The 25,693-nt window shown below is 41.8% G+C and overlaps 2 protein-coding genes across 2 annotated transcripts in view; one reads left to right on the forward strand and one right to left on the reverse strand.

Annotated features, from left to right (window-relative positions):
• Window positions 1–25,693, reverse strand: part of LOC115136344 (cytosolic phospholipase A2 zeta-like) — a 29,373-nt gene that overhangs the window by 1,270 nt on the left and 2,410 nt on the right. The window contains exons 3-18 of the mRNA XM_029671934.1: window positions 25,404–25,540; window positions 24,019–24,153; window positions 23,888–23,928; window positions 15,099–15,141; window positions 13,327–13,381; window positions 12,843–12,982; window positions 12,633–12,740; window positions 12,474–12,508; window positions 6,680–6,818; window positions 6,266–6,402; window positions 5,736–5,958; window positions 4,343–4,460; window positions 3,928–4,065; window positions 2,036–2,143; window positions 491–670; window positions 80–249 (exon numbers count right to left, since the gene is read on the reverse strand). Coding sequence (XP_029527794.1) covers window positions 80–249; window positions 491–670; window positions 2,036–2,143; window positions 3,928–4,065; window positions 4,343–4,460; window positions 5,736–5,958; window positions 6,266–6,402; window positions 6,680–6,818; window positions 12,474–12,508; window positions 12,633–12,740; window positions 12,843–12,982; window positions 13,327–13,381; window positions 15,099–15,141; window positions 23,888–23,928; window positions 24,019–24,153; window positions 25,404–25,540 — 1,907 coding nt within the window. The remainder of the gene's footprint in view (window positions 1–79; window positions 250–490; window positions 671–2,035; window positions 2,144–3,927; window positions 4,066–4,342; window positions 4,461–5,735; window positions 5,959–6,265; window positions 6,403–6,679; window positions 6,819–12,473; window positions 12,509–12,632; window positions 12,741–12,842; window positions 12,983–13,326; window positions 13,382–15,098; window positions 15,142–23,887; window positions 23,929–24,018; window positions 24,154–25,403; window positions 25,541–25,693) is intronic.
• Window positions 24,987–25,693, forward strand: part of vax1 (ventral anterior homeobox 1) — a 39,441-nt gene continuing 38,734 nt past the window's right edge. Inside the window, exon 1 of the mRNA XM_065023229.1 lies at window positions 24,987–25,151. The gene's annotated coding sequence lies outside the window, so the exon portion shown is untranslated. The remainder of the gene's footprint in view (window positions 25,152–25,693) is intronic.

Consider the following 25,693-nt stretch of genomic DNA (forward strand, 5'->3'; position numbering starts at 1 on the left):
TCATATGCACCTTCTGGCCTAGTGTGGATCTGGAAAATTAAGTTCACTCTTGTATTATTCATAAACTCAACCCATTTACTTTGAATTGGTCCTCACACCACGAATAGTTGAGGGACATGATGATATCAACACCCCTCTCTGGTCTCAAGACAGGGGGACAGCCTGTGTTGATGGAGAACCCAGAGTCCGCCAGGTAGAGTGTGGGGTCAGCTGGAGTCAGTCTGTTGGGGAAGGCATCTGGATGCATATCTGCAGCAAGATTGGGAGACAAACTTCACAAACATAATCTGAATCGACATGCATTAATAATACAATGCATAAATAGACTGCTGGTGCCACACACACACACACACACACACACACACACACACACACACACACACACACACACACACACACACACACACACACACACTGTATAACAGTGTTTGAGTAAATCCATGTTGAATTTGGATTAACAGCAACAGTTCGGGTGGTTCATGAGTGGCACCTTTCCAGGATGTAAAGTTGCTGTTGTCATTGTAGTTCCGGTGCAGGAAGAACCCACGCATGAAGTTGTAGATCTGAGTGATGACTGGCCGGCTGGTAAAGAAGCTGGTCAGCGCTGAGGCAGTGTTAGTGATAGGCTTGAAGAGGTAGGTGTCCAGGGTGGTTGGTTCATTGTCAAATTCTTTAGAGGAAGAAGCGGAGTGGTGTCAAACAACTCAAACATTGCCACACAGAGTTTATTGTGAGTTTGGCAGAGCAGTATGTTAGCTGCAGCAGTAAAATAAATAACCTAGACACTTAACATAGCTCTCCAGACAGTTTTAGAATGGGTGACTAGCAATAGGCTGGTGCTAAATATATCAAAAACTAAAAGCATCATTTTTGGGACAAATCACTTGCTCAACGCTAAACCTCGTTTAGATCAATTATTGAATAATGTGGCTATTGAGCAAATTGGTGAAACTAAACTGCCTGGTGTAACCCTAGATAGCAAGCTGTCATGGTCAAAACAGACTCAATGGTTGCGAAAATGGGACGAGGTCTGTCCTTGATAGGGTGTTGCTCTGCCTTCTTGACGTCTCAGTAGACCAGACAGGTCCTTCAAGCCCTAGTTGTGTCGCACCTGGACTACTGCCCAGCTGTGTGGTCATGTGCGGCAAAGAAGGACATAGGTCAATTGCAGTTGGTCCAGAACAAAGCAGCACCTATTGCATTTAGATGCACACGGAGGGAAAGTGTCAGTAACATGCATGTCAGTCTCTCCTGGCTCAAGCAGTGGGCACACAGTTCGGAATCTCATCGGTACAGCACAAGACATGCAACCAGAAGAGTCTTCATAGTCCCCAGGTCCCGAACAGAGGCTGGGAAACGCACAGTATGAAATCGAGCCATGACTACATGGTACTCTGCCACCCCAGGTAACTCAAGCTAGTAATAAAATCAGTTTCAAAAACAGATAAAAGAACACCTCACTGCACAAAGACAGAGCCATTTTATATATATTGTACTGCAATTTGCACTGTACTATATATTATACATTTACATTTACATTTAAGTCATTTAGCAGACGCTCTTATCCAGAGCGACTTACAAATTGGTGCGTTCACCTTAAGACATCCAGTGGAACAGCCACTTTACAATAGTGCATCTAAATCTTTTAAGGGGGGGGGGATGAGAAGGATTACTTTATCCTATCCTAGGTATTCCTGAAAGAGGTGGGGTTTCAGGTGTCTCCGGAAGGTGGTGATTGACTCCGCTGTCCTGGCGTCGTGAGGGAGTTTGTTCCACCATTGGGTGGCCAGAGCAGCGAACAGTTTTGACTGGGCTAATATACATAATATTGTATATATATATATATATATTATATATTATACATAATAGTGTGTGTATGTACTGTAGGCTATTTGTGACATATTTCAGTCCTTGACTAATAATGTTCTGTATTATGTATTATGTTATGTGGACACCAAGAAGAGTAGCTAATACTTATGCAGCGGCTAATGGGGATCCTAATAAATACAAAATACCAAATAAACATGTTAGAGACCTATTTTGTTGACTTCTTCCCCCAGCCATGTGCTCCAGGATGTCTGACCTCCAGTTGCATAGTCCCAAAGCTGGGTCAGGTTAAGAGAGAAGACACTGCTCCAAAGACCTGTCAACACAGAGGCAAAGGTGCCCACACTGTAGAAAGTATTGCATTTACATTGAAATCCATAGATCATTAGTAGCAGGTATATTGTGACATACAGTAGAAGTCGGAAGTTTACATACACTTAGGTTGGAGTCATTAAAACTAGTTTTTCAACCACTCCACAAATTTCTTGTTAACAAACTATAGTTTTGTCAAGTAGGTTAGGACATCTACTTTGTGCATGACACAAGTAATTTTTCCAACAATTGTTTCCAGACAGATTATTTTACAAAAAAATTACTGTATCACAATTCCAATGGGTCAGAAGTTTACATACACTAAGTTGACTGTGCCTTTAAACAGCTTGGAAAAATTCCAGAAAATGATGTCATGGCTTTAGAAGCTTCTGATAGGCTAATTGACATCATTTGAGTCAATTGGAGGTGTACCTGTGGATGTATTTCAAGGCCTACCTTCAAACTCAGTGACTCTTTGCTTGACGTCATTAGAAAATCAAAAGAAATCAGCCAAGACCTCAGAAAAAAAACTGTAGACCTCCACAAGTCTAGTTCATCCTTGCGAGCAATTTCCAAATGCCTGAAGGTACCACGTTCATCTGTACAAACAATAGTACACAAGTATAAACACCATGGGACCACGCAGCCATCATACCGCTCAGGAAGGAGACGCGTTCTGTCTCCTAGAGAGGAACGTACTTTGGTACGAAAAGTGCAAATCAATCCCAAAACAACAGCAAAGGACCTTGTGAAGATGCTGGAGGAAACAGGTACAAAAGTATCTATATCCACAGTAAAACGAGTCCTATATTGACATAACCTGAAAGGCCTCTCAGGAAAGAAGAAGCCACTGCTCCAAAACCGCCATAAAAAAAGCCAGACTATGGTTTGCAACTGCACATGGGGACAAAGATTGTACTTTTTGGAGAAATGTCCTTAGGTATGATGAAACAAAAATAGAACTGTTTGGCCATAATGACCATCGTTATGTTCGGAGGAAAAAGGGGGAGGCTTGCAAGCCGAAGAACTCCATCCCAACCATGAAGCACGGGGGTGGCAGCATCATGTTGTGGGGGTGCTTTGCTGCAGGAGGGACTGGTGCACTTCACAAAATAGATGGCAACATGAGGTAGGAAAATGGTTGGGATATATTGAAGCAACATCTCAAGACATCAGTCAGGAAGTAAAAGCTTGGTCACAAATGGGTCTTCCAAATGGACAATGACCCCAAGCATACTTCCAAAGTTGTGGACAACAAAGTCAAGGTATTGGAGTGGCTATCACAAAGCCCTGACCTCAATCCTATAGAAAATGTGTGGGCAGAACTGAAAAAGCGTGTGGAGGCCTACAAACCTGTTACACCAGCTCTGTCAGGAGGAATGGGCCAGAATTCACCCAACTTATTGTGGGAAGCTTGTGGAAGGCTACCCAAAGCATTTGACCCAAGTTAAACAATTTAAAGGCAATGCTACCAAATACTAATTGAGTGTATGTAAACTTCTGAACCACTGGGAATGTGATGAAAAAAATAAAAGCTGAAATAAATCTCTCTCTCTACTATTATTATTATTTCACATTCTTAAAATAAAGTGGTGATCCTAACTGACCTAAGACATGGAATTTTTACTAGGATTAAATGTCAGGAATTGTGAATAACTGAGTTTAAATGTATTTGGCTAAGGTGTATGTAAACTTCTGACTTCAACTCTGTCCGTCTGTCCGTCCGTCCGTCCGTCTGTCTGTGTGTGTGAAACGCATGCACACACACACAAGTAAGTGTTCTCTCACCAAGCAGAGAGGCGATACATATCTCTGGATGTTTCTTGACCAGGTGACCAAGGTAGAATTCACTCCCAAAGTCCTCCGCATGGACATAGGCCCCATACTTTGGGAAGCCCACCTCATATGGTGTGAACTCACACCACTCTAAAAGGATAGGAATAGAAAGATAAACCAATTGTTCTGTTATTATTACATTTATAGGTCATTTATACTGCAACTGCTATCGGTTGTAAGGCATTTTATCTATGTCTTGCCTCCCACTACAAAAACGTTTGTGTGTAACTGGATTCATAAGGATATGTAAATAACATAAGTTAACACCATCAAAATGGTGTTACAATATTCCTTGCTTCAACATGTGGACCATTGTTTGGGTTTCATTCAAATACATATCAAACATAAGTTGCTCGAACAGCTTTACCAAACTCTGTTGTGGTGCCTTTCCCTCCGTCCTTCAGGTTGACAGCAGTACAGATGGGTAAAGGGTTCTGGCCCTCTGATACTGCCTTCTGCTGGTCAGACAGGGTACTGGTTTTCTTCTACAAACCCCACAGGAGAAATCAATGATTTACACAGTATGTACAACACTAATGTGGGGCGCTGTGTTGAAGCCACCGTGCCTCCATCTTGGCACTCTCCCACCATTGTAAACCATATTTTGGAAGCTATAGAAATGCATTTATTAATGTCTACAATTTTGCCACCTTTATTCTATTCTGAAAGGGTTGTTTGTATCCTAGATGGTGGTTGGTTGATAGCAGGGAGTTAAAGCACCACAATCCCCACATTCCATGGGTAGTGACAGACAGACAGGCTGAAGTGGCTGACTGAGCACAGAGCAAGGCTTGCTGTGACATCAGAGAGACCTGGTGATAAACACTCCCAGACCCACAGTGTGGAGTGTGAGAGACTTGACTGAGAAAGCAGCCCTGCTCCATTCAAATAGAGAGCTGCCTCTCTATAATTAAGACTATCTAGATCGCCACACAGTTACAAAGTTTAATACTAGGTCGGGTACATCTCATCCAATCTACTATCTAAGTGGAGAGCAAATTCTGCCCCTCTGTTTTTTTTCTGATTTGGTGGCTCATTTCTTTAGCGGGCGTAACAAATAGTCATGTCAGTCATGCTTTGTTTTGACAGGATTGATTTACCCATGTTTCTGGATCTGCTCGATCCTATAGTCATTTTATTGTGTTCCGTGTCTACCAGCAATAATCCTGTTATTTGATTATTCTCATTTAATCAGATTAATCTCTGGTAAACTCTAGCAATCAGAATAGGCTGAAGACAGAGGTTGGTTCTTGGTTGTTAGAGTTCTCACCAATGATTTATATATACACTAGATTACGGACAGGGGGGCGCTGTGTTGATACCACCGTGCCTCCATCTTGGTAATGTTACTGTACCCACCACAACAAAAAATACTTAAATACATGTAATTCTGTCCTTGAAACATTTAATTTAAATACTTTAGAATTCCATTCATTCCCATTGAGGACTGCTCCTACCAAAATGGCCAACTGATGGCTTCAAAGCCTCTCTGGCCAATAGCATCAGCAATCCAGGGTTTATATACATCATTGGGAGAAATCAATCTGTAAAATACGCTGCTGTAACCAAATTCACAAAACACATTATGTAAAGTATCATAACTCAGTGCGAAAGACATAATAGTGTGTCTGTAGTAAAAACATCTCATAGTTTCAATGTAATTAAAGGCGACAAAACCATTTTTGCGGAACTTCTTCCTATTGCAGTGTGATTAGTACAGTGTGTATTGTAAAGTATGAGTGTACAGTAGGCTGCTGTACCTTCCCATGAAGGCAGTGCTCAATGACCAGACCCCACATGTCTATGAGTGACACCATATGTCCCTCCTTCTCTTTCTCTGCCATCTGGTGTTTGTAGTACAGCAGCTTCTCAGTGGTGAAGGCACTGAGGATACTCTTGGTGATTTCCTCCTCCATAGCCGAGATGGACTCATCCATATCACGCTGTGACCAATCTGCTTCCTGATACAGGGTGGATAAGGCCCTGTTGAACAGGAATGTGTTATGTCACTTACTGTAAGTAGGAGTCTCAGTAGTATAAACGTAGTAAGTGAAGACAGGTTACAGTAGAGATTATAGGGTAAAAATACCTGTGAGCCAGAACTGTCTGAGCTCATAAGGAAATTCAAAGTGACAAATGTTATTTGTTAGTTTTTGTTTGTTTGTTAGTTTTTGTTTGTTTGTTTGTTCGTTCGTTCATTCACTCATTCATTCATTCATTCATGCATTAATTCATTCAGTTTATAGTATACTGCAGATTTAATTGCGATGGAGATAAATGCCATGCTCACCATGTGGAGCCTGACACACCAGTGATGTAGCTCACTGCGTCCAGTAGGCCCAGTCTCTGCAGCCCCTTCAGACTGCCATACAGGCCAGTCATTGCTCTGGTCCCTCCCCCTGAGCCAACCACAGCTACAACAGGCAACTGGGGGAAGAAAGACAAACAACATCTCTGGTTGGATCTTCCATCTGTCAGTCAATCTGTTTTAACACATTCTGTTGAGACTTGTTTCGTAATGACAGTGGATGACATCTGCACATCACAGTAGAAATGAACAATTTCCCCACAACAATGAGACTGAAAAAAGGCAAACAAATTTGGTCAGCATCAATATTCAGTCTCCATTAGTGTTGAAATTATGGCTGATAAGCAGCAATTAGTGTGGTGTGTAAATTAGTGCATAAAAATCATCACCATGTACCTTTTTAGGGTCAGGGGGAGAGGTGAGGCCCAACTCCTTTTGTAAGGCCTGACCCACTAGCACCTTTCTCTTATTCAGGAATTCTTTTTCCTCCGGAGGGATGTCAAAATCAAGACGCACCTCAAATTCAATGTCTGGGCTGTGGATTTACAGAGGCCATACAATACACCCACCCACGCACGAACCCACGCACACACACACACACACACACACACACACACACACACACACACACACACACACACACACACACACACACATGAATAACAACTAAATACGCCATGTGTTTGCATACCTCTGAATGAAATGAAGAGTATATCAACCTATTTTTGTTGTGTTTTTTCATCAGAAATGATTGCTTATGGATACCTTCATGTGTAAAATATTACTGTTCTCAGATTTGTCATGAATAGATTTTAGATGTGTATGAAAATTTAGTTTTTTTTTGCAAAACGCTATCCATTGTTTAGCTGGAATGGAAGGTTTGCATCCTGTATATTTATTAGGATCAATGCACTCAATGTATGTCGCTCTGGATAAGAACATCTGCTAAATAACTAAAATGTCAAATGTAAATGTTTTACATACATGTCTAATATTACTGTATTATATTATTATTATAAATATGTATATACAGTACCAGTCAAAAGTTTGGACATACCTACTCATTCAAGGGTTTTTTCTTATTTTTACTTTTATCTATATTGTAGAATAGTGAAGACATCAAAAATATGAAATAACACATATGGAGTCATGTAGTAACCAAAAAAGTGTTAATTAAACAAATCAAAATATATTTGAGATTTTAGATTCTTCAAAGTAGCCACCTGCCTTGATGACAGCTTTGCACACTATTGGCATTCTCTCAATCAGCTTCACCTGGAATGCTTTTCCAACAGTCTTGAAGGAGTTCCCATATATGCTGAGCACTTGTTGGCTGCTTTTCCATCACTCTGTGGTCCAACTCATTCCAAACCATCTCAATTGGGTTGAGGTGAGGTGATTGTGGAGGCCAGGTCATCTGATGCATGCACTCCATCACTCTCCTTCTTGGTCAAATAGCCTTTACACAGTCTGGAGGTGTGTTTTGGATCATTGTCCTATTGAAAAACAAATGATAGTCCCACTAAGCACAAACCAGATGGGATGGCATATCGCTGCTGAATGCTGGGGTAGCCATGCTGGTTACGTGCGCCTTGAATTCTAAACAAATCACTGACAGTGTCACCAGCAATGCACCCCCACACCATCACACCTCCTCCTCCATGCTTTACGGTGGGAACCACACATGCGGAGATCATCCGTTCACCGACTCTGCGTCTCACAAAGACACAGAGGTTAGAACCAAAAATCTCAAATTTAGACTCATCAGACCAAAGGACAGATTTCCACCGGTCTAAGTCCTTTGCTCGTGTTTCTTGGCCCAGGCAAGTCTCTTCTTCTTATTGGTGTCCTTTAGTAGTGGTTTCTTTGCAGCAATTTGACCATGAAGACCTGATTCATGCAGTCTCCTCTAAACAGTTGATGTTGAGATATGTCTGTTACTTGAACTCTGTGAAGCATTTTTTTGGTCTGCAATTTCTGAGGCTGGTAACTCCAAGGAACTAATTGTCTGCAGCAGATGTAACTCTGGGTCTTCCTTTCCTGTGGCGGTTCTCACGAGAGCCAGTTTCATCATAGCGCTTGATGGTTTTTGCAATTGCACTTGAAGAAACGTTCAAAGTTCTTGAAATGTTCCAGATTGATTGACCTTAATGTCTTAAAGTAATGATGGACTGTCGTTTATCTTTGCTTATTTCAGCTGTTCTTGCCATAATAAGGACTTGGTCTTTTACCAAATAGGGCTATCTTTTGTATACCGGCCGCACCTTGCCACAACACAACTGATTGGCTCAAACACATTAAGAGGGAAATAAATGTACTTTTAACAAGGCACACCTGTTAAACACCTGAATGTCAAGAGTGTGCAAAGCTGTCATCAAGGCAAAGGGTGGCTTCTTTGAAGATTCTCAAACATAAAATATGTTTTTATTTTTTTAACACTTTTTTGGTTACTACATGATTCTATATGTGTTATTTCAGAGTTTTTATGTCTTTACTATTATTCTACAATGTAGAAAATAGTAAAAAATTAAGAAAAACCCTTGAATGAGTAGCTGTGTCCAAACTTTTGACTGGTACTGTATACAGTGCCTTGCGAAAGTATTCGCCCCCCTTGAACTTTGCGACCTTTTGCCACATTTCAGGCTTCAAACATAAAGATATAAAACTGTATTTTTTTGTGAAGAATCAACAACAAGTGGGACACATTCATGAAGTGGAACGACATTTATTGGATATTTCAAACTTTTTTAACAAATCAAAAACGGAAAAATTGGGCGTGCAAAATTATTCAGCCCCCTTAAGTTAATACTTTGTAGCGCCACCTTTTGCTGCGATTACAGCTGTAAGTCGCTTGGAGTATGTCTCTATCAGTTTTGCACATCGAGAGACTGACATTTTTTCCCATTCCTCCTTGCAAAACAGCTAGAGCTCAGTGAGGTTGGATGGAGAGCATTTGTGAACAGCAGTTTTCAGTTCTTTCCACAGATTCTCGATTGGATTCAGGTCTGGACTTTGACTTGGCCATTCTAACACCTGGATATGTTTATTTTTGAACCATTCCATTGTAGATTTTGCTTTATGTTTTGGATCATTGTCTTGTTGGAAGACAAATCTCCGTCCCAGTCTCAGGTCTTTTGCAGACTCCATCAGGTTTTCTTCCAGAATGGTCCTGTATTTGGCTCCATCCATCTTCCCATCAATTTTAACCATCTTCCCTGTCCCTGCTGAAGAAAAGCAGACCCAAAGCATGATGCTGCCACCACCATGTTTGACAGTGGGGATTGTGTGTTCAGGGTGATGAGCTGTGTTGCTTTTACGCCAAACATAACGTTTGGCATTGTTGCCAAAAAGTTCAATTTTGGTTTCATCTGACCAGAGCACCTTCTTCCACATGTTTGGTGTGTCTCCCAGGTGGCTTGTGGCAAACTTTAAACGACACTTTTTATGGATATCTTTAAGAAATGGCTTTCTTCTTGCCACTCTTCCATAAAGGCCAGATTTGTGCAATATACGACTGATTGTTGTCCTATGGACAGAGTCTCCCACCTCAGCTGTAGATCTCTGCAGTTCATCCAGAGTGATCATGGGCCTCTTGGCTGCATCTCTGATCAGTCTTCTCCTTGTATCAGCTGAAAGTTTAGAGGGACGGCCAGGTCTTGGTAGATTTGCAGTGGTCTGATACTCCTTCCATTTCAATATTATCGCTTGCACAGTGCTCCTTGGGATGTTTAAAGCTTGGGAAATATTTTTGTATCCAAATCCGGCTTTAAACTTCTTCACAACAGTATCTCGGACCTGCCTGGTGTGTTCCTTGTTCTTCATGATGCTCTCTGCGCTTTTAACGGACCTCTGAGACTATCACAGTGCAAGTGCATTTATACGGAGACTTGATTACACACAGGTGGATTGTATTTATCATCATTAGTCATTTAGGTCAACATTGGATCATTCAGAGATCCTCACTGAACTTCTGGAGAGAGTTTGCTGCACTGAAAGTAAAGGGGCTGAATAATTTTGCACGCCCAATTTTTCCATTTTTGATTTGTTAAAAAAGTTTGAAATATCCAATAAATGTCGTTCCACTTCATGATTGTGTCCCACTTGTTGTTGATTCTTCACAAAAAAATACAGTTTTATATCTTTATGTTTGAAGCCTGAAATGTGGCAAAAGGTCGCAAAGTTCAAGGGGGCCGAATACTTTCGCAAGGCACTGTATACACTGCTCAAAAAAATAAAGGGAACACTAAAATAACACATCCTAGATCTGAATGAATGAAATATTCTTATTAAATACTTTTTTCTTTACATAGTTGAATGTGCTGACAACAAAATCACACAAAACTTATCAATGGAAATCAAATTTATCAACCCATGCAGGTCTGGATTTGGAGTCACACTCAAAATTAAAGTGGAAAACCACACTACAGGCTGATCCAACTTTGATGTAATGTCCTTAAAACAAGTCAAAATGAGGCTCAGTAGTGTGTGTGGCCTCCACGTGCCTGTATGACCTCCCTACAACGCCTGGGCATGCTCCTGATGAGGTGGCGGATGGTCTCCTGAGGGATCTCCTCCCAGACCTGGACTAAAGCATCCGCCAACTCCTGGACAGTCTGTGGTGCAACGTGGCGTTGGTGGATGGAGCGAGACATGATGTCCCAGATGTGCTCAATTGGATTCAGGTCTGGGGAACGGGCGGGCCAGTCCATAGCATCAATGCCTTCCTCTTGCAGGAACTGCTGACACACTCCAGCCACATGAGGTCTAGCATTGTCTTGCATTAGGAGGAACCCAGGGCCAACTGCACCAGCATATGGTCTCACAAGGGGTCTGAGGATCTCATCTCGGTACCTAATGGCAGTCAGGCTACCTCTGGCAAGCACATGGAGGGCTGTGCGGCCCCCCAAAGAAATGCCACCACACACCATGACTGATACACCGCCAAACCGGTCATGCTGGAGGATGTTGCAGGCAGCAGAACGTTCTCCACGGCGTCTCCAGACTCTGTCACGTCTGTCACATGTGCTCAGTGTGAACCTGCTTTCATCTGTGAAGAGCACAGGGCGCCAGTGGTGAATTTGCCAATCTTGGTGTTCTCTGGCAAATGCCAAACGTCCTGCACGGTATTGGGCTGTAAGCACAACCCTCACCTGTGGACGTCGGACCCTCATACCACCCTCATGGAGTCGGTTTCTGACCGTTTGAGCAGACACATGCACATTTGTGGCCTGCTGGAGGTCATTTTGCAGGGCTTTGTCAGTGCTCCTCCTGCTCCTCCTTGCACAAAGGCGGAGGTTGCGGTCCTGCTGCTGGGTTGTTACCCTCCTACGGCCTCCTCCACGTCTCCTGATGTACTGGCCTGTCTCCTGGTAGCGCCTCCATGCTCTGGACACTACGCTGACAGACACAGCAAACCTTCTTGCCACAGCTCGTATTGATGTGCCATCCTGGATGAGCTGCACTACCTGAGCCACTTGTGTGGGTTGTAGACGCCGTCTCATGCTACCACGAGAGTGAAAGCACCGCCAGCATTCAAAAGTGACCAAAACATCAGCCAGGAAGCATAGGAACTGAGAAGTAGTCTGTGGTTATCACCTGCAGAACCACTCCTTTATCGGGGGTGTCTTGCTAATTACCTATAATTTCCACCTGTTGTCTATTCCATTTGCACAACAGCATGTGACATTTATTGTCAGTCAGTGTTGCTTCCTAAGTGGACAGTTTGATTACACAGAAGTGTGATTGACTTAGAGTTACATTGTGTTGTTTACGTGTTCCCTTTATTTTTTTGAGCAGTGTATATATACTCCCAAGTGGTGCAGCGGTCTAAGGCACAGCATTGCAGTGCTAGAGGCGTTGCTACAGACCCTGGTTCGATCCAGGGCTGTATCACAACCGGTCGTAGCTGTACTACTTATTTCTCTGTAACTAGGGCAGATATTTGGCAAAAAAACATGATTAATTTGTCTCTCTGAAATGAAACCTCAAGTGAAAGATATTTAACAAATACATGCTTGTCATTGAACAATGCCATGACATGATTAGATCGTGAAAAAAATTACCAATTTTTTTCATAATTTCTTTAAACAATACAAGCTATTTTAATATTTCTGAAAATGTATATATAGCGTTTTGGAAAGAAACTCTTCAAATACTGATGCTTTGTTTCATAAAAAGGAAAGCACTTTACCAGTCCTCTGCTCTCAAATGTAGATCCACCATGTCCTGTGAAGGGGGAGTGTCCATGTAAATCATATGGGCTTTATAAACATTGTTCATCAATAAGCTTTCCTTGGCACTTTATACATACACTAGAAGGGTGCAAAGACTTAAATTAGGTCTACTGTACCTCTCCCACAGGTAAAGATATTTTGAAATCATTACTGGCTGGAAGTTGCCGGAGTGGAACAGTAGATAAGCCAGTGACATTTGGATCTTTTACCTCACCCAATTTATCCTGGGGATACAAAAAATATGATTGTGGAATTTTTTTAAAACATATGGAACTTGTATAAAGATAGGGAAGATATTGGTCAAGTAAAGGATCAGTTAACCGCACCCTCACGCAAAGCTCTGTCTCCAGGTCTCTGTTGATGTAGTAGCGCAGAGTTTTGGTCAGGTTGGATGTTTTTTGAGGAGCAAGAATCTTGTGCTCTTCTGGAAAGGCCCCACTCATTTTCAGGACCACATTCTGCTCCACTAGAACAATAACAACATAGATGTGGTTGCTCAGTTCAGTGATCTATGAATATCCTGTGTAGACCGGACGGACGGACAGATAGAACTTTCCTGGTTTAGGAAGAATGAAAATAGTAGTAACAGAGTGGACATCCCCCAGGCAAAACTAGTTCAAACCAGAAACTGATGACTCATGATGACATTCCAAGCAACTTTGCAGCAGGGGCAGTCTTTAGACTGATAGAACTTTCTTCTTTAATTTTGCAAACATTTTATGGGTCAAGTAAAAGCCAAACTATGTTCAACAGGCACTTGGAGAAATAAGCAGACCTGATACAGTAGATAATAATTTGAATGATACTCACTGGCAGTGGTCATCAGCTTTTCTACATTCACATCCACAGTAGAGAATGGGGAGGCCTAGGACAAAGTATACTACAATAAACAGCATATAGAATTGCCTTCTGTTCGTGGGTGTGAATTATTTGCTTTAATTTTGTACCGCATTACATTACACATACAGTTCCTTCAGATGGTATTCACACCCCTTAACTTATTGTACAATTTGTTGTGCTACAAATTGGGATTAAAATTAATTGAATTGTATTTTTTGTTTTTTTACGATCTACACCAAATACTCTGTAATGTCAAAGTGGAAGAAAAATTATGTTTTTAAAGATTTATGAAACAATAAAACACTAATATATCTTGATTAAATAAGTGTTGAAGTCCCTGAGTCAATACATGTTAGAATCACTTTTGGCAGTGATTACAGCTGTGAGTCTTTCTGGGTCAGTCTCTAAGAGCTTTGCACACCTGGATTGTACAATATTTGCCTATTATTATTTTTTAAACTCTTCAAGCTCGTTATTGATTATTGCTAGACAGCCATTTTCAAGTCTTGCCATAGATTTTCAAGGCGATTTAAGTCAAAACTGTAACTAGGCCACATTCAAGCAACTCCAGTGTACGGTACATTTGGCCTTGAGTTTAAAGTTTTTGTCCTGCTGAAATGTGAATTTGTCTCCCAGTGTCTGTTGGAAAGCAGACTGTACTTGATTTCCTCTAGGATTTTCCCTGTGGTCAGCTCTATTCCGTTTCTTTTCATGCCCCCAAAAAACTCTCTAGTCCTTGCTGATGACAAGTATATCCATAACATGCTTGAAAATATGAATGTGTTTCGATGTGTTTGACCAAACATAATGCTTTGTATTCAGGACAAAAAGTTGCCACACTTTAGTGCATTATTGCAAACAGGGTGTAGGTTTAGGAATAGTTTAATTATGTACACTGTATTCTTTTCACTCTGTCATTTAGGTTCGTTTTGTGGAGTAACTAAAATGTTGTTGATTCATCCTCAGTCTTCTCCCATCACAGCCAATAAACTGTTTTAAAATCACCATTGGCCTCATGATGAAATCCCTGAGCGGTTTCCTTACTCTCTGGCAACTGAGTTAGGAAGGACGCCTGTACATTTGTAGTGACTGGGTGTGTTGATACACCATCCAAAGCATAATAATAACTTCACCATGCTCAAACTCATATATATTGTCTGCTTTTTCAAATGTTTTACCCATCTATTAATAGATTACCTTCTATGCGACACATTAGAAAACCTCCCTGGACTTTGTGGTTGAATCTGCGCTTGAAATTCACTACGTGACTGAAGGACCTTAAAGATAATTGCATGTGTGGGGTATAGAGATGGGGAAATCATTCAATAACCATGTTAACCACCTTTATTGCACATAGAGGGAGTCCATGCAACTTATTATGTGACTTGTTAAGCTAAGTTAAGTTTTTACTCCTGAACTTATTTAGGTTTGTCATAACAAAAGGGTTGAATACTTATTGACTCAAGACAATTCAGCTTTTCATTTTTTATTAATTTGTCAAAATTGTGGGGCATTGTGGGGTATGGTGTGTAGATCAGTGGCACAAAACCTCAATTTAATCCATTTTAAAATTCAGGCTGTAACACAACAAAATGTGGAAAAAGGGGTGTGAATAATTTGTTGGTTCTTATAGCACATTGCTATGTCCTGTCATTATTGACCTCATCATTAACCATCTCTGACCATCCTTGTAATGTTGACTTTGCCTTAGAATGATCAGCAAACCAAATGAATGCCCTTACCACGAGTACACCATTAGAGAGATACTCGCCAGCAGGCTCTTTACTGCAAACAGGGAACACAAGAAACAAACTTTTTTCAGTCATTGAAGTAGTTCCCTTACAAAAAAGGTGTTTAAAGCAGCAATCCTTAATTGAAACATTAACAAAGTGTTCTCCCCTCCAGTTTCGGTAAAAAGCTGAGGGATGGGGCTGAAGAATTGCAACCACTCTCAAATCCATAGACTACAGGTGTCACAACCGTCAGAAGAAATGGTGGTGAGCGTACATTACTTTTTTCTGATGTCGCCAACAAAAACAATACCACACGACCGTGAAGCTTAAGCGAGCTATAGTGCCACTAACAAAGTCAACTTCCCACAATCACAACAGGGAAAAAAGGCTGCCCAAGTATGATTCCCAATCAGAGACAACGATAGACTGCTGTCCCTGATTGAGAACCATACCTGGCCAAAACAAAAAAATACAAAAAAACATAGAAAACAGAACATAGAATGCCCACCCAAATCACACCCTGACCAAACCAAAATAGAGACATCAAAAAGGCTCTCTCAGGTCAGGGCGTGACAACAGGGTTCCCCAATAAGCAGCCCGCTGTCCAAATTCAGCACACTGGTGATTTTATTTGTTTTGTATTCATTTTGTTGTCGGATATAAAAGACTGCAAAATCACCCGGAAATTAAATTGCGTGATTTTATTTTATGAAATCTGTTCAAGTAATAGAGAGGCATGTTTGTTTGTATCCCAATGTAATTAAAGTTTGAAATTATTCTGTTTTTAACTATGTTCCGACCCCACGACCATCCGCTCAAGGAAAAATTGCGCCACAGCTGAATATACAGTTGATGTCGAAAGTTTACATACACTAAGGTTGGAGTCATTAAAACTTGTTTTTCAACCACTGCACAAATGTCTTGTTAACAAACTATAGTTTTAGCAAATCGGTTAGGACATCTACATTGTGCATGACACAAGTACATTTTCCAACAATTGTTGACAGACAGATTATTTCACTTACAATTCACTGTATCACAATTCCAGTGTTCCAGTAGGTCAGAAGTTTACATACACTAAGTTGACTGTGCCTTTAAACAGCTTGGAAAATTCCAGAAAATTATGTCATGGCTTGAGAAGCTTCTGGTAGGCTAATTGACATCATTTGAGTCAATTGGAGGTGTACCTGTGGATGTATTTCAAGGCCTACCTTCAAACTCAGTGCCTCTTTGCTTGACATCATTAGCAAATCAAAAGAAATCAGCCAACACCTCAGAAAAAAACTGTAGACCTCCACAAGTCTGGTTCATCCTTGGGAGCAATTTCCAAACACCTGAAGGTACCACGTTCATCTGTACAAACAATAGTACGCAAGTATTAACACCATGGGACCACGCAGCCGTCATACTGCTCAGGAAGGAGATGCATTCTGTCTCCTAGAGATGAACGTACTTTGGTGCGAAAAGTGCAAATCAATCCCAGAACAACAGCAAAGGACCTTGTGAAGATGCTGGAGGAAACAGGTACAAAAGTATCTATATCCACAGTAAAACGAGTCCTATATCGACATAACCTGAAAGGCCGCTCAGCAAAGAAGAAGCCACTGCTCCAAAACTGCCATAAAAAACAGACTACGGTTTGCAACTGCACATGAGGACAACGATTGTACTTTTTGGAGGGATGTCCTCTGGTCTGATGAAACAAAAATAGAACTGTTTGGCCATAATGACCATCATTATGTTTGGAGGAAAAAGGGGGAGGCTTGCAAGCCGAAGAACACCATTACAACCGTGAAGCACGGGGGTGGCAGCATCATGTTGTGGGGGTGCTTTGCTTCAGGAGGGACTGGTGCACTTCACAAAATAGATGGCATCACGAGGCAGGAAAATTAAGAGCGGTTTGACCCAAGTTAAACAATTTAAAGGCAATGCTACTAAATACTAATTGAGTATATATAACTTCTGACCCACTGGGAATGTGATGAAAGAAATAAAAGCTGAAATAAATCATTCTCTCGACTATTATTCTGACATTTCACATTCTTAAAATAAAGTGGTGATCCTAACTGACCTAAGACAGGGAATTTTTACGAGGATTAAATGGCAGGAATGTGAAAACTGAGTTTAAATGTAATTGACTAAGGTGTATGTAAACTTCCGACTTCAACTGTAATTGGGGACCCCTCGATTACTCTATGGATGCAAGGACTGACCATCCATGACATCATAATTAGTTGTAACAATGCTTTTAGGCTACACAGAGCTTGTTTACATTTACTTTGTTTACAAACATTGGAGACAGGTAGCCTAGTGCAGGGGTCTTCAACCTTTTATTACATTAGAGCTCCTTTAAAAAAATGAAACATGTCACGAGCTAGTCATTTCTTTCTAACTTACAAATAGGCACATTCTTTCCCTCTCACCTGCAACTCTGCCTCGGGTCCTTAGTGTACAGGAGAAAGTAGTGAAGTAGTAGTGTTGTAGTGTTTTCTGTCAATATACCTGGTAAAATAATTTTCATATTTCATATTTTCCCAAATGATGTTCTCAGTTTTACTTTTTAGTCTTAAAATTACAATTGTTCATAGAGAAACAATTACATTGGATGTTGTCAATGTCAATGCTTAAAACATCTTTTTTTTTTTTAATTGGTCTGGAAGAAATTTTTACTTTTGAGTGTATTTCCTCTTTAATTGTGCATCTGGCCCTTTAATTGAGCATCTAGCAAGTGAGGAATGTGCAAAGTGCCGGTCTAGAGATGGTTCTGTACTACAGCAGCTCATGGCAAAGTTTTCAAATAACAAATAATAGATACAAATTATATACTTTACTTACTCATGATATACTTCTGACAGGAAAGCCTACTTTACAATTAACATTTAATATAAAGGTTTTGGGGAAAGTATTTCTGTCAACCCACAAGGAGGTTATCACATCCACTGGCTACACATGGGAGTGATAAACAAGCGCGGCACAGAGGGGCAATATTGCAGGAATTAATTGGCTTTTTAAGCCAATAGTGGCTAACCAGGTGTGGGATAATGTCAATGTTGCGTTGATTAGATAGTCGCTAGGAGATATTTGTGAGATTTGTTTATGACAGTTTACGGTGGAACTAGGGCTGTGGCAGTCACAAAATATTGTCAGCCGGTGATTGTCACACAAATCACTGTTGGTCTCATGGTAATTGACAGTTAATTAACATAAACACATTTAGCATCTCCTGGCTTCCACTGCCTCTGATGAATATCTACATTTTAAAAAGTATAATAAATTAATGTAATATAGCCTACACTTCACAGTAAATCTATTATTTACTTTAGACAGGTCTAAAGATGCACGATATGAAGAAAATGTAGCCTATTTCAGAAGACCAGAATATCATACTCTGAGTTGTCCTTACGTTAGGTCCTGATCTGGTTACGTCAAATGGCTGTGGGCTACACTAGTTCATATAGCAGACAAGATTTGCTTAGAATTCCGTGGCATTATTTTATAGCATGAAGAATTCAATTGAACAAAGCTGAATAAAATAGAAAGGATATTTTCTCCAAACGATTTGAGGTAGTGTGCACATGCGGCTATGTTGAGCCGTTAATTAACAAAGAAATAGATATTTACTATACAAACGTTGGTCTATATGTTTTGATTTTTAATACATTGTAAGGCTGCATGATGCAACTCTAATGATGATTTGAAAAAAGTCACTTGAAAAGGCATGAGCTCAGTTTTTTGGGGGCGCTGGCTGTACACACTTCATCAGTCTCTCATTCACAATTTGACAAGCACTTGATAATGCCTAGAATTTCGCGGTGGCATCCCCTTTCTGTGGCCATAATGCACCCTAAACAAATCAATGCCTTTTGCGGCTAGTGGCGGTTGTGCCCTTTTCCCTGAGGGGTGTGCGCTCAGAATCACCTCTCACTCACATGGCTCTCCATCAAGTGATCGGGTCTTTCTGACAGGTTACAAGTGAAGTGAAGGCAGACACATCGGGGACGCAACTGTGGGCATCCTTATCCAATTCTGAGGTGCATATTGAAGATATTGGAAGAACTGTCCACATTTACTTTTCATCAGCCGAGAAGATGAGTAGGCCTAACGAACAGCAAAAGCACTAGCCTATGTCAATCTACTATCTCCCATAGTATAAACGTTGACCTATTCTATTCTGTGCAATAAATAAATATTCCAAACAGAGTCTGGGACAGTTGTGGGATGCGATAAATCCCAAATTAATATAACCACTAGCATCAAAACATTTTTTTAACGCGATGTGACTTACGCAGCAGATCAGAACGCTTAGCTTAAAATGTTGAGAAGCTATTTGGATATTTCTTCACATTATAAGCATAGGAATGAGCACATGGTAGTAGGCTATCAGCCGAATGTTCCATTAGCAGAAAACACCATTATCAAAAGTGACCATAAATGCAATTATGCATGTAATGCTTTAATTATAAAGGCGCATTTTTATGGTGGAAATGATTTTCCCCAAACTTTAAACTCAGGCGCTGTTTATGTAAGCCAGTTAGGCTCTTAACCCCTTGTAAAGCAGATGAATGTGCTTAATTTATTTGGCCACTTTAGTTGTGATACAAACCTTATCAAAACATATAGGCCTGTGGGCTAGGCTACATGAGGTGTGCGACTATGATTTGAAAAAGACGCAGAAAAAGGCATCGTTTCTTATTCTAGGCATCATTCACAAGTGATACTATATAATTCACAAGTGATAGGCTAATATTGTCACCCCATCAGACTATTCTTGATTTAATCTTGTTTTTACATATACTAAATAATATATGTGTGAATTTTTATTTATTTAGAATGGACCATTATCATGCACCTGTATCGAAACAGGGGCAGCAGGAAAAAATATATGTAATCGATGCACTTAAATAGCGAATGGAGGACGCTGTTCCCGTGGTTCATTTTCATGCCAGCCAGGTAGGCTATACTCCTGTTGTAAGTATAAACAAAGTGCTTAAAATTAGGAAAGTTGAGAAATAAATATAAACTCAGCAAAAAAAGAAACGGCCCTTTTTCAGGACCCTGTCTTTCAAAGATCATTCGTAAAAATCCAACTAACTTCACAGATCTTCATAGTAAAGTGTTTAAACACTTTCTTCTTCAATGAACCATTAACAATTAATGAACATGCACCTGTGGAACGGTCGTTAAGACACTAACAGTTACAGACGGTAGGCAATTAAGGTCACAGTTATGAAAACTTAGGACACTAAAGAGGCCTTTCTACTGACTCTGAAAAACACCAAAAGAAAGATGCCCAGGGTCCCTGCTCATCTGCGTGAACGTGCCTTAGGAATGCTGCAAGGAAGCATGAGGACTGCAGATGTGGCCATGGCAATAAATTGCAATGTCCGTACTGTGAGACGCCTAAAACAGCACTACAGGGAGACAGGACGGACAGCTGATCCTCCTCGCAGTGGCAGACCACGTGTACCAACATCTGCACAGGATCAAGTACATCCGAACATCACACCTGTGGGACAGGTACAGGATGGCAACAACAATTGCCCGACTTACACCAGGAACGCACAATCCCTCCATCGGTGCTCAGACTGTCCGCAATTACATTTACATTTACATTTAAGTCATTTAGCAGACGCTCTTATCCAGAGCGACTTACAAATTGGTGCGTTCACCTTAAGACATCCAGTGGAACAGCCACTTTACAATAGTGCATCTAAATCTTTTAAGGGGGGTGAGAAGGATTACTTTATCCTATCCTAGGTATTCCTGAAAGAGGTGGGGTTTCAGGTGTCTCCGGAAGGTGGTGATTGACTCCGCTGTCCTGGCGTCGTGAGGGAGTTTGTTCCACCATTGGGGGGCCAGAGCAGCGAACAGTTTTGACTGGGCTGCGCGGGAACTGTACTTCCTCAGTGGTAGGGAGGCGAGCAGGCCAGAGGTGGATGAACGCAGTGCCCTTGTTTGGGTGTAGGGCCTGATCAGAGCCTGGAGGTACTGAGGTGCCGTTCCCCTCACAGCTCCGTAGGCAAGCACCATGGTCTTGTAGCGGATGCGAGCTTCAACTGGAAGCCAGTGGAGAGAGCGGAGGAGCGGGGTGACGTGAGAGAACTTGGGAAGGTTGAACACCAGACGGGCTGCGGCGTTCTGGATGAGTTGTAGGGATTTAATGGCACAGGCAGGGAGCCCAGCCAACAGCGAGTTGCAGTAATCCAGACGGGAGATGACAAGTGCCTGGATTAGGACCTGCGCTGCTTCCTGTGTGAGGCAGGGTCGTACTCTGCGGATGTTGTAGAGCATGAACCTACAAGAACGGGCCACCGCCTTGATGTTAGTTGAGAACGACAGGGTGTTGTCCAGGATCACGCCAAGGTTCTTAGCGCTCTGGGAGGAGGACACAATGGAGTTGTCAACCGTGATGGCGAGATCATGGAATGGGCAGTCCTTCCCCGGGAGGAAGAGCAGCTCCGTCTTGCCGAGGTTCAGCTTGAGGTGGTGATCCGTCATCCCCACTGATATGTCTGCCAGACATGCAGAGATGCGATTCGCCACCTGGTCATCAGAAGGGGGAAAGGAGAAGATTAATTGTGTGTCGTCTGCATAGCAATGATAGGAGAGACCATGTGAGGTTATGACAGAGCCAAGTGACTTGGTGTATAGCGAGAATAGGAGAGGGCCTAGAACAGAGCCCTGGGGGAAGCCAGTGGTGAGAGCGCGTGGTGAGAAGACAGATTCTCGCCACGCCACCTGGTAGGAGCGACCTGTCAGGTAGGACGCAATCCAAGCGTGGGCCGCGCCGGAGATGCCCAACTCGGAGAGGGTGGAGAGGAGGATCTGATGGTTCACAGTATCGAAGGCAGCCGATAGGTCTAGAAGGATGAGAGCAGAGGAGAGAGAGTTAGCTTTAGCAGTGCGGAGGGCCTCCGTGATACAGAGAAGAGCAGTCTCAGTTGAATGACTAGTCTTGAAACCTGACTGATTTGGATCAAGAAGGTCATTCTGAGAGAGATAGCGGGAGAGCTGGCCAAGGACGGCACGTTCAAGTGTTTTGGAGAGAAAAGAAAGAAGGGATACTGGTCGCAATAGGCTGAGAGAGGCTGGACTGAGGGCTTGTAGGCCTGTTGAAAGGCAGGTCCTCACCAGACATCACTGGGAAACAACTTCGCCTATGGGCACAAACCCACCGTCACTGGACCTGACAGGACTGTCAAAAAGTGCTCTTCACTGACGAGCCGCGGTTTTGTCTCACCAGGGGTGATGGTTGGATTCGCGTTTATCATCGAAGGAATGAACCGAGGACTGTACTCTGGAGTGGGATCGATTTGGAGGTGGAGGGTACGTCATGGTCTGGGGCGGTGTGTCACATCATCATCGGACTGAGCTTGTTGTCATTGCAGGCAATCTCAATGCTGTGCGTTACAGGGAAGACATCCTCCTCCATCATGTGGTACCCTTCCTGCAGGCTCATCCTAACATGATCCTCCAGCATACAATGCCACCAGCCATACTGCTCGTTCTGTGTGTGATTTCCTGCAAAACAGGAATGTGTTCTGCCATAGCCAGCGAAGAGCCCGGATCTCAATCCCATTGAGCATGTCTGGGACCTGTTGGACCGGAGTTTGAGGGCTAGGGCCATTCTCCCCAGAAATGTCCAGGAACTTGCATACTCTTGGTGGAAGAACTGGCAAATCACAGCAAGAACTGGCAAATCTGGTGCAGTCCATGAGGAGGAGATGCACTGCAGTACTTAATGCAGCCGGTGGCCACACAAGATACTGACTGTTACTTTTGACCCCCCCTTTGTTCAGGGACACATTATTCAATTTCTGTTAGTCACATGTCTGTGGAACTTGTTCAGTCTTGTTATCTTGTTATGTACATACAAATATTTACAAATGTTAAGTTTGCTGAAAATAAACGCGGTTGACATTGAGAAGACGTTAATTATTTTGCTGAGTTTAGTAGGCCTAGCCTATAGAAAGCTGATGGGATCCGCCTCTTTTTAATAGAGGCCATCACTCAGTTTTCTCGCGCAACTGCATAGCCTATTGAAATGTTGCGCAACATGAGCTCATGGGCTCTCGTGAAGCGTTTGGTTAGATTTTTGATTACATTTGCATTGATGTCAGAGTGATTAGAGGGACAATAGAGTGCGGAGTACCAGGCAGTTAGCAGGTTTGGTAGGCTACTAATGACCAGCAGCATCAGAGCTTGGAGAAGCCTAATTACAGTGACTAAACAGTCACATGTAATTTGACTGCCTTCATGACGGTCACTGCAACAGCCCTGGGTCGAACACCTGAAAATACTTTTAGAATTGTTTGGAGGCACACCACTGGCCTTGCGGTTAAGTGCGGCAGGTAAACTAGTGGTTAAGAGTGGCAGGTAACATAGAGGTTAAGAGCTTTGGGCAAATATCCTAAAGGTTGCTGGTTCGAATCCCTGAGCCAACTAAGTGAAAAAATCTGTCGATGTGCTCTTCAGCAAGGCACTTCACCCTAATTGCTGTGGATAAGAGTGTCTGCTAAATGAATAATTGTTTTCTTACATGTGAAACTGCAAATTTGATTTTTACTATCACATTTGGAGAAACAATCACAATGGAAAGTTTTTCACATAAGAAACTGTAAATGAGATTGTTTTTCACATGTGAACTTGCAATTCCATAGGTGAAATTTAAGCTCAACTTGTGAAAACAGCTATTTCACTTGTGCTTTTTTGTAAAGGTTGTTACAACAAAACTTTTTCACCATCTTTTGCTTTGATAGAGGTCCCACAATGGCATGGATGTCAAAGTTGACACTCACCTCTCCAGCAACTCAAACTCAACCCACAATTCGTCTTTGGTCTGAAATAGAGAGGAGGCATAGGAGACTAAGGATGTGATTCATTAATTACATATTCTAGTTATATTCCTTAGCGCTAGAACATGTCCTACCGGTTCACAGATGAAGGTCTTGGTCTCCTTCTTCCCAGGGATGAGGTTATTGATGTCAAACACTACGGTGGAGCACAGGTCATCGTCATTGCCAATGAAACTGTCTTCATCGTACACCTTCAACTCCACGATATTCTGAAAAGACAAGGGCATCTCTTTATCACAATTGGATGTACTGTATTTTGATTTACAGTATATGTTTGTTTACACATGCAAAACTAGTAAGTCTATAAACTCTCATTCTGGAATTTTCACACAAGATAACGCATTCCTTTTGCAATTCTAATCTTTTCCATGGCATGTGAAATAACACGATAACCTATTATTTTCAATATATTTAAGGGGGAAAAATGCATCCAAACAAGCTTTTCAGGTGTTTGTGAAAGCAAAGTCGGGTAGAATGTATTTTTTATGTTTTAAAATTCAACTGATGTTACAATCAAATGTATTATTTGAGCTGCACAAAAGTACGTCGCTGCATTTGCGTAGTTTGCTTAAAGTTTTGCGTAGTTGTCTTAAAGTGTGTAGCGGCCTTAAGGGTATTCCAAGGGATATGACTTACCAGCATGCCCGAACACCCAAAATGTGTAGCTACGCCTGTCATTCAATGTTGCCAACTCCTCAGTAAGGAAAGTAGCTATATTGGCTGTCCTAAAAGTCGCTAGAAGTCACAAAATGACATCATCGCCTAATTTGCATAATTGGCCATGTGCATGTAATTGTGATGTATGCTGTAGGAGAGAGGAATAACGTTTGTACTTTCTTCTGTCGATTCTTGTTTTTTTTAAATGTCACAATTCCAACCCTCCTCCTTTATCCGGGCTTGGGACCGGTAAAAGTGACCAAAAAGAAACACTCTGGCGGAGTAACTTAGTTTTTAATTAAAAAAAAATAGTATTTCACTTTTTTGTTTAGTTTTTACATTTACATCCCGTCCTGAATGTAAGCCAGGGCGGGATCAGCCAGCTGCGGCTTCCCGCATGCGCGATTCATTTGCAGTCTGGACGCGGAGGGGTGAACATCTCCTGCTCTGACTACAGCTGGGAGGGACTGCTGCGCGAGGACTGGGCCGCCTGTGAGTGCTTTGGGACAGGGCTGGGGCCCATGGCAGCACCCGCTGCTCGTTGAGAAGAGTAAGAACGATACCTGCTTTCACCAAAAGTCTCCAATAACACCAGAAAATGTTGCTAGATTTGTCGCTAGTTGCCTTTTTGAAAATGTGTCTCTAGAGGGGTCTGAATACTCGCTAAATATAGCAACAAAGTCGCTAAGTTGGCAACACTGCTGTCATTACACCCTATGTGCAAATACATATGTTTTAGGGACACCATATCCCTCTGAGGTATATCTTCCTAGTGATTGGCATACTGTATGAGGGGGTTTACCTTGACGTGACTGTGGACCCTGAATTGGAAACTCTCATTCCACTCTGGGGTCTTGCTGTTGGGCACAGTTTTAGTACAGAGGGTCCTGGCAGACGCTGTGGGGAGACCTACAGTAACATAACAGTCGGACTCAGACCCTGCAAAACAAAACACGACCTTTAGAAACCATTTTGTTCTTAAAAACAGATCAGAAATGAAATGCTTAAAGGGATAGTTCACTTTTTTTTGTAAAATAAATAAATACATCTTCAACTGAAATAATTGTCTGCTCTGATAATGAATTTAGAAAC

The sequence above is a fragment of the Oncorhynchus nerka genome, linkage group LG10 (genome assembly GCF_034236695.1).
Source record: "Oncorhynchus nerka isolate Pitt River linkage group LG10, Oner_Uvic_2.0, whole genome shotgun sequence".
Taxonomy (NCBI): Eukaryota; Metazoa; Chordata; class Actinopteri; order Salmoniformes; family Salmonidae; genus Oncorhynchus; species Oncorhynchus nerka.